Source organism: Varanus komodoensis, unplaced genomic scaffold (assembly GCF_004798865.1).
Source record: "Varanus komodoensis strain SLA01 unplaced genomic scaffold, ASM479886v1 scaffold45, whole genome shotgun sequence".
NCBI classification, from domain to species: Eukaryota; Metazoa; Chordata; class Lepidosauria; order Squamata; family Varanidae; genus Varanus; species Varanus komodoensis.
In genome coordinates, this window is record NW_025336011.1 from 594,656 (window position 1) to 611,368 (window position 16,713).

The window sequence follows — 16,713 nt, forward strand, 5'->3', positions numbered from 1 at the left end:
CTTAGTGGGGAGAAATGCACTTTCCCTGTTGTAACGCAATGGGCAGTTAAGACCCATTTTACAAAAGCACTGCTCCTTGTGGAGGTGAAAACTGCCAGAACTGAATCAGCACATCAGGCCCCATTTTTGGACTCTCCTTGCAGGTGTGGCTACAGGGACTGTCGTGATAAGCACTGCATTTCAAATTTACTCCTACACCATTAGGGAGGAGCCACCAATGCCTTTTCTCTCGCACTTTAATGGGAGAGCTGAAGGTCTAAAGTCCAGTTTCTGGCTGGCAATCATAACCAGTGAGCTGTCTCCATGGTGTTGAGGGTCAAAGATACCTGGCTAGTGTTTTGCATGCCAGCAGATGAGAAGAAGCAAAGAATCTCACATCTACTCCTGACCTATGTCTGTGCAAATATAGACTCTTCCATAACTTGCTCTACAAATCACTGGCTTTCTTCCCTCCTGTCTTTTTGGCCTATGTCATACAAAACTACTTTGTTCCATTACCACCGATTACCGTGTGCCGATCTCCCTCCTGCCTCTCTTTCTGTTTTCCTGTTTCTGCTGTTTTCCTTGGCAGTCACCATCTTTGGGAGTGCACTGGAGCCAACCTACCTTAGGCTGCATTAAAGGCCTGCTGTGTATATAAGGAAACTGGACAGGCAGCCTGCCAGGAGCTAGTACACTTGCAACCGAGCAGGAAAATAGGGCTAAAACCAAAGAGGCACTTCTAAATTTTGCAAACTCAATAAGTGTCTGGGTTCTGTGGCACCTAAAATCCACTTTTAAAATAGATCACAAGTCTTGAAGTGGGTAAGTGTCCCTGTTGCACTAGGCACTGATGTTTTTGCTGTTGTTTCAATGAAGAGTTAATTTCTCAAAAGCGAGACACCAGGGTTCAAGGAAGGGGAGATGCTATTATTAGGGCACTCTGTACATGCTCTCTAATGATATTACTATTTTTCATGTTTCAACTTGGGCAGTAAAAGCAGGTTCCAACTCTCGTTCTTGCAGTGAATATGATTTGATCATACCACTGTTTGTTTGGTCACCTTTTGGCATCTAAGCTGTTTTGCTGCCAAATTGCCCTTTTGATCTGGAGGATGCTTGTATTAATTGCTTCTGATTTGTCTTTTACTTTTATCTGTGCTTTATTTGATATGTTTTTAAGATGTGTATTTAATTGATGGGTTTTAATATTTTATAGCATCTATGCCATTTTCCCTATATTTTATTGTTAGCTGCCTTGAGTGTTATTTTAGTGGAAAGGCAGGGTGGATATCTAATACAGAGGATGGCAACAATCAGGTCCTATGTGGCCCTTATGGTCCCCTGGTGCACGCCTCTCCATTGCTCCCATCATCCCTGTCATTAAACAAGAAACAGAGAAAAGGAACAAAAGCTGCAGGTTGAAGGCATGGAGTCATACAGGCTAAGAATAGGCAGGCAGGCCTAGAATGGACTTACTTAGAATTAACCAAGTGCAATACAAAACATGTTTACTCAGAGGTGTCCCCACTGAACGAAGAGACTGGATATGCACCACATACTAAGCCACCAAGGCGGCGGTTTAGTATCTTGTCTAAACCCTCCTGTGTTCCACGTGAGATGGCATATAAGCCAACTCAAGAAGCCATGGCTAGTTTTAGGTTTTGGAAACTCCTACTGGTTGCTGTGTTGTCTGAATCCAGGTGAAACAAGAAGCTATGGTCAAGCTGAAAAATGAAAGAACTCCTTAGCAAGAGCAGCAAAAATCTCTGGCCAAGGGGTTCTGGCCGGTAGCTGTCATCTGCTCCCGCTACCCACTACCATGCATCCGATGAAGCCTGGAGAGGGGGACTGACTGCTTGTGGGGCTTGAGAAGGTGGAGGTGCGCAACAGTGCCACAGATGGGCAGCAGAGCCACTTTGTCTTGAGGAGAAGTCAATGGCAGCAGCAATGATGGGCAGAATACCTCCCCTGCCAATGGGATTCTGTCTGAGTGGCAGAAGGCTGACACAGGCCACCACACTCTGCTCTTTCAAGCCCAGCATCAGGTGGCTTGTGCCATCCTACTTCAGGTTCTTCAGCCCACATTTCCACCACTGCTGGGAGAACAAGATTGTGCAGGAGGACAGGAAAGTGGAAAATACCTTCCAAAAGGCCCCACTTTTGACAGCTTTCATCCCAGCTCCCTTAGCACTCCCAGAGGGAAGAAGAGGAGCAAAAGGAGCCTGCAGGCCCAGCTGTGCCCAATCATAAATCCCAGGGATTAACATTTGTCCAAATGCACACAGTGGAGCTTATTCCTTAGTAGGCATGCTTTTATTGCACTGACAGTTTTCTAGTGGTTAAATTATTTTTGGATCTGCATTCCAAATGGGAAAGGTTGAAGGAAAATTCTGACACTGGATGCTTCCATCAGAGCCATTTTTTCTGGTATTTATATGTATTTATTTCAAGGTATGCTATGCCTCTTGCACTATTGTATCACCTGGGGTGCTAGTAGAAGGGTTTCTGACATTACTGAGGACTGGATAAACTAACCATTCCAGCTCCTTTCTCCATAAGACTGACCAGGTGTGTCCATTTCATCTGGTTTCCCCAGCTCATTTTAGTGGTGGAAAAACCCTTAACTAATGGCAGAAAGTGAAGAGGAGCTAAAGAGCCTCTTGATGCGGGTGAAGGAGGAGAGCGCAAAAGTTGGCTTGAAATTCAACATTAAGAAAACTAAGATCATGGCATCCAGTCCTCTCACTTCCTGACAAATAGATGGGGAAGAAATGGAAGTAGTGACAGATTTTATTTTCCTGGGCTCCAAGATCAGCGCAGACGGGGACTGCAGCCAAGAAATTAAAAAACGCTTGCTCCTGCGGAGGAAAGCTATGGCAAATCTAGACAGCATACTAAAAAGCAGAGATATCACCCTGCCAACAAAGTGTGTATAGTCAAGGCTATGGTTTTCCCAGTTGCAATGTATGGCTGTGAAAGTTGGACCATAAGGAAGGCTGAGCACCGAAGAATTGAGGCCTCTGAATTGTGGTGCTGGAGGAGACTCCTGAGTCCCTTGGACAGCAAGGTGAGCAAACCGGTCAGTCCTAGAGATCAATCCTGACTGCTCTTTGGAAGGCCAGATACTGAAGATGAAACTCAATACTTTGGCCACCTAATGAGAAGGAAGGACTCCCTGGAGAAGAGCCTGATGCTGGGAACAATAGATGGCAAAAGAAGAAGGGGACGGCAGAGGATGAGGTGGCTAGATGGAGTCACTGAGGCAGACTGCGTGAGCTGGAATGGACTCCGGGGGATGGTGGAGGACAGGAAGGCCTGGAGGAAGGTTGTCCATGGGGTTGTGATGGGTCGGACACGACTTCAAGACTAACAACAACAACAACAACAAACCCCTTAACAATCACCTTTCATCATCTGATCACACAGTAATAAACAAGTCCTGATGAGAATGACAAGGCATCCCTCATCCCACCTTTCTATTCAGGGGAATCCCAATGAAAACAGTAAAGTTTGATTAGTTTCCCTGGATATCTTTGAATTCTTTTCTTATCAATTTCAGAATTTGCCTGTGTTTGAGACAAAGGAGGGAGAAGGACAAAAAAGACAGCGGGAGAAAACAGAAGTGGCTTACCTTATACTTCTGCAGGGATTTTAGCAAACCCCAATGAAACTTGGTTTCACTGGGCTTTTTCTGGCTAGCAAGGTTGTGGGCACAGGGAAAACTATGTGAATTTTGCCTGTGTTTTGTGTCCTCCAAGCACTACAGAGATACTTTCATATCAAAAGGGCCCACTCATTCTGTCATCCAAGATACCTAGAGCTTGCTTGCTGCTGCTTTATTTTGATCAACATATAAACCTTGAATTCTAAGTTGGGTCATTGTTGCACCCATCTCAAGAGGACAGAACTGGAAGGACACATCTCTTACAGTCCCCATCCCCCTTACTCTCTGATGTTCTAAATCCTACACCTTAGACCACAGAGCAAACACTGCCACCCAGTTCCTTCCAGATGCTATGCTATTTCAGCCTGTAGAGCACAGCTGGCCAGCTCTGCCTCATCTTCAGGGTGGTGTCATTTGGCTTCTTCCATTCTTACTCCAGATCTCTTAAAGTCCCCAGCAGTCCCACCCTTTCTCTAATTGCTTTATTGCTGCTTAGGCTTCCAGGAGTTGCATAGCTGCACTTGAGAGTTGGAAGTTTCTGTCTGTTTCTAAGCACTTGTCGTTGCAGAAAGGCTACCTCACAGTTTGTATGTTTATATACAGATAGACATACATAATGCATATTCATCATGGGACACTGGGGAAGGAGCCAGAGGCATTGGGGAAGGAGTGTCCCTGAAGATGCGAAGAGTGCAGTGCAGGTTTCCCTTCCAAAGGACTGCTTTCCTCTTTGCAAAGGAATAGATCTTGTGTAATCACCAATGCACATTGTTAGCATTACAATAGCAGAGGTATCATAAAGCAATAAAAGAGAATCATATAGCAGCAGCACTGAATAGTCAATATATGCTTTTTATCGTCTCCTGCAAATGTCCTAAAAGCTGACCATTTTCTAGATGTTTTATTTTGTGTTCAATAATAAATTTGCCAATACATTCCAATACTAATTTTGGCATGTGAGAACTAAGAATTGCATAATACACAAGCACTGATGATGTTTGCCTGTTAGATCTGATCTGCTTTGGTATCATAAAGGTGAAACAATTAAAGGCTATTTAAATGACTAGCTATGATCCTCCACTCTCAGGCCAGTTCACACGATCATTTCATTTCATTTTATTTGTTTGCTATTGTTATTACCTTCTTTGGTTTCTCATGGTGGGACACATGCTTCTCTTGTGCAGGTGATGCTGACCGGCTCCTCCTCCCTGTGATGAAAGAACTGCCTCCAGAATGCCGTGATGTCTTCTAGAGGCAATTGGGAAGTTGGGTGGGGGAGGCAGGGAGGGTGATGGACAAAGGCAGAAGGTTGGAAAAAAAGCAGAAGAAAAAAATAAATGCAAAGACAAAGAAGTTCCCCCATCGGATCATGCCTACGTAATTTCAAAAACTGTCCTCATCTTAACTGTGCTGGCCAATGAGAAATAAAAAAAAACAAAATGCACAGTTGGTCAATGCCTCAATCAAACAGGACCAACCAACCAAAATTTCACAAGAATGTGCAAGCTTCATCCCTGCTTAGCACAACAGCTCCCCTGAAGGGCTTCTGGCCAGCCACTTTCTCTTTTTATCAGTCTCAAGGGCAAACTAAGTATGATACAGGACAGGAGCTCTTGCAGCTAGGATCTCCCAGGTTGTTCAGAATATAAGAAGGGCACTGCTGGATCAGACCAAGGGTCCGTCAGGTCCGGAATCCTGTTCACACAGTAGCCAACCAGCTGCCCTCAGCAAACCCTCATGCAGGACATGAGTGCAACAGGGCCCTCCCCAACGTTTCCCACCAACCAGTATACACAGACATACTGCCTCTGTTACTGGAGGTGCCATAGAGCCATCCAGACTGACAGCCATTGATACTTCCTCCTCCATGAATTCATCCAATCCCCTTTTAAACTGCTGGCCATCACTACACCTTCTGGAAGTGAATTCCATTCTTTATCTGCTGTCCAGTGTATGAAGAAGTGAGTTGCTAATCTTTTAAAATGAATTAGCATGCCCAGAGAATTAGCATGAAGGTCAGGGAAGTGGTGACTGGAAAAAGGGTGTTCACCTCTTGTCACCTCTGCTATTTCCCCAAGTGCTGAAGCTGCTACCAGCTCCAGAAGCTGTTGCTCTGGGATCATTAAGAGCACTTTCTGTTAAAACCATTCCATTAGTGTTTTGTGGATTGCCAGGCATCTTTTGTTCCATCAGCTGCTCATTAACAGAAATGGATTGTTTGAGGGACATGTGACAATTTCATTCCACTTGCACAAATGGGCATTAGTACGAATGTGCATTAGCATAAGTGTGCATAGTGCTAACACACATTAGTGCAAGGGCACATTAACGCAAGCGAATTGCCCCTACAAATCCTGCCCTTTGCATAATCGTCAGACTGAATTCATGGAAATCCAAACTCATTTAAAATCTGTAGCGGATTTCTCTGATACCCACAGTTGGGAATACAATTGACATGGTGGAGTGTGGCAGGGGGCCTGAGATCGACTTCTCCAAGAATGCCTTTCCCCAATCTCAGTCTTCACAGCAATTGCCTGAGCAATTGCTGCTGCTGTTACTATTGTGCAAATGACATATGAATTTCTTCATGTCTAGTCTGGCACCCAATCCACCTGAATTAACATCCAGAACTAGGGATGAACCTACTGATGAGCAGGGAATGGGCAGTCAGCACAAGTGGCAGATTTGGGGTAGCTGAATTAAAGCTAGACAGACCAGATCCCAGGGCATGGTGCATTACAATTCCCATGCAAAAGCTGCATTGAAATGAATGGAAGCTTCACAGGAACTCAGCACTACTCACCCCCAGCTACTTCTCATTTCAAGGAGATACATGCTGGAGAAATTCCTGCTTGACTGGATCTCAGGATGAGAGGGGTGGTACCAATGGGATTTCCTACCTCTGGCACCGAACTGTCTCAGGCTGTCCTTGCCCACAAGCCTTGCTGCTAGGGATCAAAGGTCTAAAACAGTGAGCAGCATGGTGACCCTTGCCTTAAATCCTGGTGAAGGAAGAGCCGCTCTGCATGAAGCAGGGCTGCTCTCCTTTCTGCTATCCCTCTTCAGCTTCCATCACCACCATGGCATGTGAACTTAATGCACTGAGGCTGGGCTCAAGCTCTGGTTATGCCCTGGGTGTGCTCTTGCTTACCTACTTCACTAGCCTATCATAAAGGCAAACAAGAAGAGAGACTGAACAAGCAAATTTGCTCACTGCTATATAAACATTTATCAATACTAATAAGAAAAAAGTAATAATGCCATTGTGCTGACTCCTGCCAAATACTAAGAAAAAAACCCCTCCCTCTCTCAGATTAGGAATGGCCAAACTTTGTTTTGGGTGATCAACAAAGCAGTGTACACAATCAGGTGCAATAGATATCAAACACAAGACATGGAGCTCTCTGGTTTGACTTTGGGGAGGAGCTGCCATTCTTAATCATTCTAGGTGACAGCACTGATAGCCACCTGTGACTTCCCAGATAGTGTGCTCTGAGTCCTGCTCTGCTCCATTTTCCATGTGGAGCACCAAGACATTCCAGCCCTTCTAGGGTACTGCTATGGTGTCACCTTGCTATCAAATATGTGAGTGCTTTTAAAAAAACTTCTCAGCGTAGGTAGATAGCACCTGTTTGATGGAAAAATCAAGAGGCAAAATTAAAGGTTGACACACCTCTTTGGCATGAAAATCAACTTGTGGATCCAAGCATTCAACTTGCTAGCATGTACATCTCTCTGCAATGGGTTCACTCCATAAGGGGAAGAACCCAGTAACCACTTTAGTGTGCTACAAAAGGTGATGGATTAAAGATCTCTCTCAGCTATCCTCATGGCATTCTGGTTTCCTATAACTAGGAATTTGTGGAGTTACACATTCATACAAATACTGTTACAGCCACGGTCTGGAGTGGTAGCAATCAAAGAAAACATTGTGAGTTGTTTGTTTAGGTCAGGCCTTAATCTCACAGAAATCATTCACAGGCACACTTTGGGCTCCCTGGAGACCACGGATGTCATGGCAAATTCTGAACCACAGGTGCTGATCATGATAGCCCCCACAGCCATGTCTCCAGGTGGAACCAAAAATTGTGTTGTTCTATAACATAAAGCAGTTCTAGCAGTTTTCATCTCCACCATAAGCAAGTCTTTTTAGAAAGCAAACAGGTCTTAAATGTCCATTTGAGGCCAAGACAGCCCAAAATACCGTACATTACAACAATAGATTTCCTACTGTGAAGATTGCAAGTAGCTTCAGAAAGAATGAAGAAGTGCAAGTGGATGCTGATGGCAGATTATTTCAGCAACCCTGCAAACAAAGAAGTACCAGTGCTGTATCCTTGTGAACCCTGGCTCCACTACACCACTGCCCCAGACTGAGTGCAGCAGTTCCCTCTCCATATGCTCTCCTCTGCCTTAGGGTCATGTCTGGGGGCAGCCACTATTTTTACTTGCAGGTCTATTATGTTCAAGTAAAAAGGGGTGCATGGGTGAGGAGCACTGACCCCTCCCGCTTCCACAGACATACTTCCCTGCCCTCTGTGCACCTAGATGTGATGTAGGAATTCAAGTAGGGCAGCTTAAATAGGGAAATGTCTCTAATGTGAACAGACTGTGATCAGCCAGCTTGAGCAGGCCACCTTCCTCAATTCTGCTCATGCCCACACGTAACAATTTATTATTGTAGCTTATTCATTCCACTTTTAAACCACTCGAGAACATTATGTAGGATGCAATACTAGCAAAACATTAAAGGCAAACAATACATCCATCACTAGGAACAACACATTATACAACCGAGATAAAGCCAACAGCAAAGTGTTTAAACACTGCAACATATAAAACCAAAGTGAAAGTAGAGGCAATAAAAATGCAGAGACCTAACAGCACTTAAAAATTCTTAAAGTGCCTAGGAGAATAAAAAGATCTTCACTTGGTGCCAAAGAGGCCATTAAGTAGGCATCATGTGAGGAGCCTCTCTGGGGAGGGCATTCCATAGACAAGGTGCCACCACAGTCAAGGCCTCTCTGTTGTAGCCACCCACAATGTCTCATTGTGTAGGCACCTGAAAAAGAATCTCAGTCAATGACTTGAGGGTCCAAGTAGGTAGATCAGCAGCCAAAACTAGTTTCCAATGGGAAAAAGCTTACCTTGGGACTAGCTGTGTACATCAACAGGAAATTGGACCACCTTTGAGCAGCCAAATCAAAATATTCGTCACCCACACCCCATGGGGAGTTTCTATGTTTGACTGGCTTGCTTGATTCACCTTCAGGACAAGCAGCCTTCTGTTTGCTTATCCCTCATCATTCTGGGCACTTTTGTCGCAGCCTGGTTCCAATACCAGAAATTAGCTCAGGGATAAAAATACCTGAGGTTATGTAACACACGAAGGTAAGGCAGAGATGCGAATGGTTCTCCTTCTCTCATCCATGTGCCCCTCACTCCTTTACATATAAAATTAGTCACTAAAATGATACTTTATACATGAATGGGGCAGATATTAAAAAATCCAAATGTGGTTATCCCCCTTATGTTGTCATTTGGCCTTTACTCTCTGCCCCAGAGGCTGGGCAAAGTGATCTTATACATAGGACTTCTTTTCCCAGGGTCTTCCAAACAAGTTGTGCCATGCACAGCTGATGCTGGTCCTCTTTGAGCACCCACCTCTCTTTATATTTCAATTTAATAATTAAAGGAGAAACAAAAGCAAAATAAAGTACCCAAAGAAATGTGTTATTTTGCCTTGCTTTGCTTTATTTTTAATGGATTAAATTTACCCCACATCTGCATGGCTCTAGCCACTAAGCAGTCCAGACAAGGAACTGCTTTAGCATTTGGGGAAATGATGTCAAAGTTTGCAACTCTGCAGAAACAATTTCAGGATATACCACAAGGATTTGGTGTGGTCAAGACAACATTCTTAGTTAATCTTAAATGTCCTAATGAGACTCAAGGGAAGAGATAGGTGCTAAGCCTGCAGATAAAAAGCAGTTATCTCAGACTCAGAGGAAGGGCGTTTGAAAGCCTAGTGTATAAATTTGGCCTAACTGATTAGCGGTGAACGAGTTTCTGGATTTCATGTTATTTGAAAAATCTGCAAAGCCTGTTGAACAAAAGAAATATGTGCGTGTACAACCACTGGAGGCAAAGCCTCTCTGAAAGTACTTTTATCTCTCCTTAAAAGTATTGTTTGTCCTCAGTGTAGTTAAAGCAATTTAGGGTTTTATAGGTCAAGCAAAACCAGCTACTGTAAGAAATGTCCCAGTAGCTGCAACTTTTCTTTTAAAACCAGAGGCCACTGGCTACATCTGCTGCATCTGCAGCTCTACCCATCTCCCTTGCTGAACCTGAGATTTGGACTTCTTTCTAGTTATTATTTGCTGTTTTGTGAGTGACCTGGACATATACATGAAGCATGTGCTTTATGAATGATATACTTCAGTCCTTCCTCTTCCCGTTTGTATCTGACATCTAATTGAAAGATGATAGATAGATAAATCCAAGCACTCAAGCTGCACCTTTGACAGTAACAAGAGAATGGTGACTCACCATTTTATTGAAATGGTACTTGCAGTATCCACAGTATTTCACATTGTCGACTTCTAATACTTCTTCTTCACACAAGAGCCCAGCCATCTGAGCACTGAAATATGGAAACCAATTGATATGAATACAATCCTGGGGCAAAAGAGGCCAGACACAGCCAGGTTCCTCTCTCCCCAAGACACACGCTCATTTCTCATCTACTCATTTCTCTCTTCTATTATGAGCTTTCCAGAATTCACATGCACACGCACATACCACATAACCAAGAGAAATCACCAAACCCTGGCCTACCAGGGGTTATGCTGGTATCAGATTCATCGGTCCTGAAATCCTCATTTACCCAGCAGCTAAATAAAAAGAAATAATATGTCTCCTTGCTACAGCCATTAATAAATATGGGTTGGAGCTCTAACACTGTTAGGTGCCATTTCAATGCCAAATGCTCTAAAAGCTATTTTTCCCTTTCCTTTAAATGCACACACAGATGCACACCAGACTGCCTTGCCTCGCTATTCAAGGACATAGCAGAGGAAAGAAAAATAAATGTTCTTTTTGAAAGTCTAAGGCAGGGGTGAAGAATATGTGGACCTCCAGATATGTTAGACAACAGCTTCCAATAGCCCTAGCCAGCATAGGTTTAAGGTTGTAAGCCACCCCCAGGCTTTTTGTGAACGGGGCGGCATAAAAATGGTTTAAATAAATAAATAAATAATAGGCAATAGTGAGGGATAATAGGAAATGTAGTCCAACAACTTCAAGGGCCACTCATTTCCCAGTCTAAGGAGCTTTTTGCCACCTGAAAAGCAGAGCTGCCCTGCCCTTTTCTGAGAGGTAGAGCCAAAGACTGGAGGGTTCCTCCTTCTCTAGAAAGGACACAAAGTTTCCTGAACCCTCTTACAGGGCCCTGTCTTTTAACATCGAGAAACAACCCTTTGCTGTCTGCTCTACTCCTCTCCTGACAAAGCGCTAAATCTGGTATATCTAAATGCAGCAAAAGGAGAGTGCCACTTTCAGAAGAGAAGTGGAAGACCAAGGAGAGATAAGCTTATTAATTTCTCCTCAATTTTCTGGTTTCCCCCCTGAATTCCCCTTTCATAATTGCTTTCCCCCAGTGGGGATTGCAACACATGCTTGCTGCTGGGAAAGGTGTGGGTACCGGGGTGAAGCAGCAAGCAAGGGAGAATCAGGTATCCTTCTTTCATTAATTCTTCGCTTTCTTTCAGCTCCAATGAAAAAAGGAAACTGTGTGTGGGAAATTATTTGGAAAGGGATTGAAAAGAAATGTCTAGAGTGATGGATCTGTCTGTATGTTTCTGCAACTGTGAGAAATTGCAGCTTTGGGGTGAAGAATGAAGGATGCGATTTTCACTGGGAAAATGGTGCTGGCAGCAAAGGTTTGTGAAGAGAAACTCTCTGCATCAGCCCAGTCCATCTCAGCCCACCCTGGCTACCGTTTGAAGAAAAGTAAGCAAGAAAGCTCAGTTGCAAGTCAGGCAAGCAGGAAGGCAACTGAAAAGGTTGGAGAAAGTGACCAAACAATCTGCTAGGTGACCAAGCAACCCACACTGTTCTTCATTCAAGCAGACTGGCTTTATTTCAGGATCAGGGACCCAAACCCACACCCAGAGACTGGTGTGTTTGAGGAAAGGATTTGAACAATGTTAAACAGATGCAAGGATGCACTCACCAGGTGACATGGAAGGCTTGCCGACAGCCATGACGGTTGCAGGTCATGCATGCTCCAGAGGCCGCTTTGCTTTCTCGACCCTGCTCTTCACAGATATAGCAAGTCTGCAACCCAAAAAGGGTACACCTTGGACATATGCACTACAGCAAACCCACTGGGCAAATCAAAATGGCAATTTGAGACATGACTGACACCATCTTGACAATTCAGAAGTAAGGTGCATCCTATGACAGCATAAGACAAGGGTGCAGAGTCTCAAGTCCAGGGGCCAAGGCCCTCTGGAGATCCCAGTCCAGCCCTCAAGAAGTTCCCAGATAACGTCTTCCCATTTTCCCAAAAGAGGATCACTGGGTATTTCCCAAGCTTTGATGCAGTTTCCTCTGCCCCCATTCTAAAAGATCAAAGTGGCTTTCCTAAGGCATGATTACTGGTAATAAAAGCTTAAAACTAAAATATGTTGATTTCTTAACATATTCTTCAGCCGCTACTCCCTGAGAGGGACTGGATGTCAACATTTAATTTGTTCTGCTGGGCATCAGTGAATGGAAGGTCAGGATAGGGGTGCTGACTGAGAGAAGAGGCTAGTTATGCATTGCCAAGACAGAAGATGCTCAGGGAAAGGTGAGAATGGAGGTCTCTTTTACCTTATTGAACCGGTCGTGGGGCACATACTGGAGGACGATTGGCTCCATGGTGAGAACATTTGCAAATTGCACCTCGGGGATGTACAAAGCACATACGACATGGGCCCAGCCTGAATGAAGGAAAAATTGTGACAATAAAATGAGAGGAAAGACATAGAGAAACTTAAATCAGATGAAGCAGCAGCAACTGGCTTCGGCATCCAGTCAGAGGCAGCAATGGTGTGAGTCTGGCTTTGTTTTCACTAATGTAATAAGCTTGAAAGGTTTGGACAGCAGGTGGGAGCCAACATGCATGAGCTTTCTTCCATACAAAAAACGTGCCCTCCATACAGTAAATGCAATGTTCAGCAGAAGATTCTAGCCTAGTCTTTTCCCTGATGCGCTGCTTTTCTATATGCAGGTAATTTAATTTTTTTAAATTGAGACTATGGTAGCCACAAATGCTACTTTACAGAAGACAGTCTTCTGTCTGAAGGCATCCTATTGTTGAAGAGCTCTCCAGTCCAGATCTGAGTTAAAGACGATGAACCATCAGAAAAGTGTAAAGCAGGGTCTTGAAGTCATCCATCAGTTGTCAGCATCTGCACAGAAGACTGAACAGACAAACATGGCTCACTGGGCCACAGTTTTCATCGTTATATTACATATTTCTATGTAAATATATTAATTAGGTTTAAATTTGCATTTATACATATAAAGTAACATAGGTACATTTTATGCAAATCTCTTTCCTTGTTCTTTCAGTGATGTTGCCTTCTTTTTTTTTTCTTTTTCTTTTGGAGATGTGCAAGTGCCTGCCCTAATGGAGGCGCATTTAGCCATGTAAACTGGGCTAGTACCAAAGGCAGTCATGATCGGGCACCTACTGAGGATGCACACTCCAGCACAAGAGCTTTGTGGACTCCTTCCTCCTTTTCTCCATTGTTTAGCTACCTCTCACTCATCATTGGTGGCTGGGGAAAGGGTATGAGGCCAAGGAAGGGATGCATGTGGCCATCTTGGAAGCCCCAAAAGACCAGGCTGAGCTCCCAGATTGGTTAGACCACTAGCAGTGAGAAGGAGAAGCAACAGAGGCCACTGCCTGCCTGCCTACCTACCAGATCTCTGCCTGTCAGCCATACAAGTGGTAGCAATAGTGAGAAAATGGAGGAGGAGCAATTGCAGATGGTGATGTGGTAGTGAGAAGGTAGATTCCCAGACGGAGGGGACCCAGTAAGGCAGTTTTGTTTGAGGCTCCCAAAAACTTGGTGCACGTACTGCATGCATGTCCACATCTGGTGCTTCAAGTAGTGTAACCCAGACATCTCAGTGAAATGAGGCTGGTGCCCATCACATTCCTAATTATCTCCAACTATCCATATTCCCCTTATCATTACTTGCTTGCCCATAGTTTTAACACAGACTTTATAATTTATAATGCATAATCTATTCTAATGAATAGTAATGTATAATCGGTAATGTATAACATTTGGGGTGAGTTGAGGAGACAGTAATTTTGCTGCAGGAGACCAAATAGTCCTTTTCTGGAAAAAAAATAGTCTACTTTTTCAGAAGTGGCCCATCAGGACAGGCACCAGTGGTAGAGCCTCAGATGAGGCATGCAGAGCTTCAGGCTGCAAGATCAAATCTAACCCACCTGGGATCCCAAACTGGCCTCTCAGGGTTCTCTAGATGGTGATACCCATCCTTCCCCTGACCCTATCCCCTTTCCCCAAGTCCTCAATTATTTGGTGTTTTCCAAGCTTTTGTGAAATTTCTTCCCCATCTAAGTGGAAGACAACTCTTCTAAGACATAATCCCAGGTAGGAAGTGCTTTAAATATGCTGATTGGTATTTTGCCCCATCCCTTTTGCTTTTGGTCCAGCCCCCTTTTTCCTTGGTCCTGGCTACCACTGGAATGAGGTTCCTGAGCATTTCCTCAAGATGGAATTTGGCCCTTGGGCTTCTGCACCCCTGCCTCAGACTCTCTCAGTTTCTCTCTCTTTCTCTCCCTCTCTCTCGCCTTGGCCTGGGAGAAACCTTATAGTAGGGGAGTGTTCAGGGAGTTTTGCCAGTGAGCTGTGTATAACCTAATACATTACCAAAGTTCTGTGGTGGCTGACTCAGTAGCTGAAATTCAGCAAACAACACAGGACCTAGACAGTCTGAACAGAATTTCCTCATTTTATTATCCCATCAAGTTTAAGAAACAGTGCTTTCCTGGAAGGCCACCTTTCAAGCTTCCTGTTTGATTGGAGGTTTGAACCTAAGCCTTTCCTGTTAAAGTTCTCCATTTCATCAACTTCCCCACCTTGGATTCACAGCATTCACAATGTCTTTGTTGTCACATTTTGTACACAGAACTCAAGGCCCTGAACATAGAAGGTGACTACTTATGCATTGCCCCCCCCAAAAGGAAACAAAGCCCCCCAAAAAATGGGAGAAAGAAGGCACACATGCATGTGCTAACTGATATGTGTAGATGTTAACTTATCATTTCCATAGAAATACTTTTCATCACAATTTTCACACCCTGAAAAAGGCACTAAAAGATGTGTTACTATTAGCTGAGCAGAAGCATTCAAAGGGCACCCTACGTAGGGGAAAAAGTAAGAAAAATGTATAGGTTGGTGCATGCATGGGAAACTGAGGCCTACTTCTCATTCAAATGGCACAGAGCAAAGATGGGTTGCACCACTTCAGACTGCAGGGGGGAGCTCAATTGACAATTTGCTCCCCCACACCAAAAGGTTGAATACAGCTGCACACCAACAAACAAGTATACCGAAGAACCCTTTAGATAGGATCCTTTGCCCTGTCATCCAGGAGTATTTTTGTTATTTTGAAGGTGGAAGTACTCGTGGTTTGAAGTTTTGTAGCCCAGACAAAGGTAATGTAATGAGAACTCCTCAGTCACAAACAGCTGATGAGAACAGTAAACCAGTGTCTGGACCTCTTTCTGACAGTGGAGTCCTACGAGAAGGCATATTTCTCCAGTATATATATAAATTCTAAACATTAGTCTAGGTTAAACATTAACATTAGCCTTTCTGCCTAAAATCTAGTTTAACTATAGAAAAAAGAAAATCTTCTACTGTTTCCCTGTTGTTTTGAATTTTTTTGTCCGAAGTCTAGAAAAACTTGGGCACCTCATAAATAAATCCTTATTAACACCAAAGAATGAAAAAAGTCTCCAAGGCAGATATGAATATTTGCCCTACGGTATGAATTCCAGGCCAGTCATGCCACCCAAAAAAGCAACCTCACCTCCATTATCAGTCCGCTTCAGTGCTCCATCTTTATGAGGACACAGCTCACACCTCTGAAAATTCAAATAAAAGGCCAGGTTAGGATTTCTAAATCACAATAACAAGAACATAGCATTTGTATAGTGCTTTTAAATGTTCAAAGTGTTTCAACTGCATTATCAGTCCAAATCCTTATAACAACCCTGTAAGGAAGCCAATGTTATTGGCCCTCATACAGCAGATGGGGGACAGGGTCAGAGGCCAAAGGGGAGCACAGCTATTCTAAGGCCATCTGTTAATCAGGACAGTGGAAAGATTCAGACTGAAGATACTCAGTCCCTTTATTTACTACACATGTATTACTTTTATCAGTTATAAATCATGGCAATATGATGAACAACACAGGCCATACAGGAAAATCCCCATAATCAGAAGGTTAAAGAATCTAAAAAGAAGTGGAATACATATTTATAAAACCATAAGCACTAACTATCACCTATCCCTTTTCACTGCTTCCAGTTTGGCTTTTTCCAGAAAGTTGTCACTGACATTATAACTCTAGAGTCCTTGTCAATAAGCAAGTGGAAATGGGGAAGAATTCCATTTTTTTCTTAAAGTAAGGTAGAATTCACTAAAGAGCACAAATGTCCAGTTGGCAGCTCACATGTGAAAAGAAGGCTCACAAAAACACCTTGATGTGTAACATTCTATGATCTGGGTTGCAAAGGCTGATCTCTGCAATTGATGCCTAGTTTTGGGTGACAAAGGTCTTCAACTCCCTTGCAGTTCTAGAATGCAATAACAGCCAGTTTAATCCAGACAGCTGCTCCCCAGTCCACCAAACTGCAAGTCCACTAGCCACAACTGCTAGTTTCTTCCCCTTTTCCTTGGAAACTGGAGACTAAGGGAGAAGTATGCCACCTATTCCTGATCCTCTTGTTCCATACTCATGCTGCTTTAGCA

The 16,713-nt window shown here is 43.7% G+C and overlaps 1 protein-coding gene across 4 annotated transcripts in view; it reads right to left on the reverse strand.

Moving 5' to 3' along the window:
• MLLT6 (MLLT6, PHD finger containing) overlaps positions 1–16,713 on the reverse strand; it is a 111,142-nt gene that overhangs the window by 69,384 nt on the left and 25,045 nt on the right. For 3 of the 4 annotated variants that reach the window (XM_044444459.1, XM_044444458.1, XM_044444456.1), the window contains exons 3-7: positions 15,770–15,824; positions 12,524–12,633; positions 11,880–11,983; positions 10,196–10,289; positions 4,787–4,894 (exon numbers count right to left, since the gene is read on the reverse strand). In XM_044444459.1, coding sequence (XP_044300394.1) covers positions 4,787–4,894; positions 10,196–10,289; positions 11,880–11,983; positions 12,524–12,633; positions 15,770–15,824 — 471 coding nt within the window. The remainder of the gene's footprint in view (positions 1–4,786; positions 4,895–10,195; positions 10,290–11,879; positions 11,984–12,523; positions 12,634–15,769; positions 15,825–16,713) is intronic. The other variant, XM_044444460.1, reaches the window with a different exon arrangement.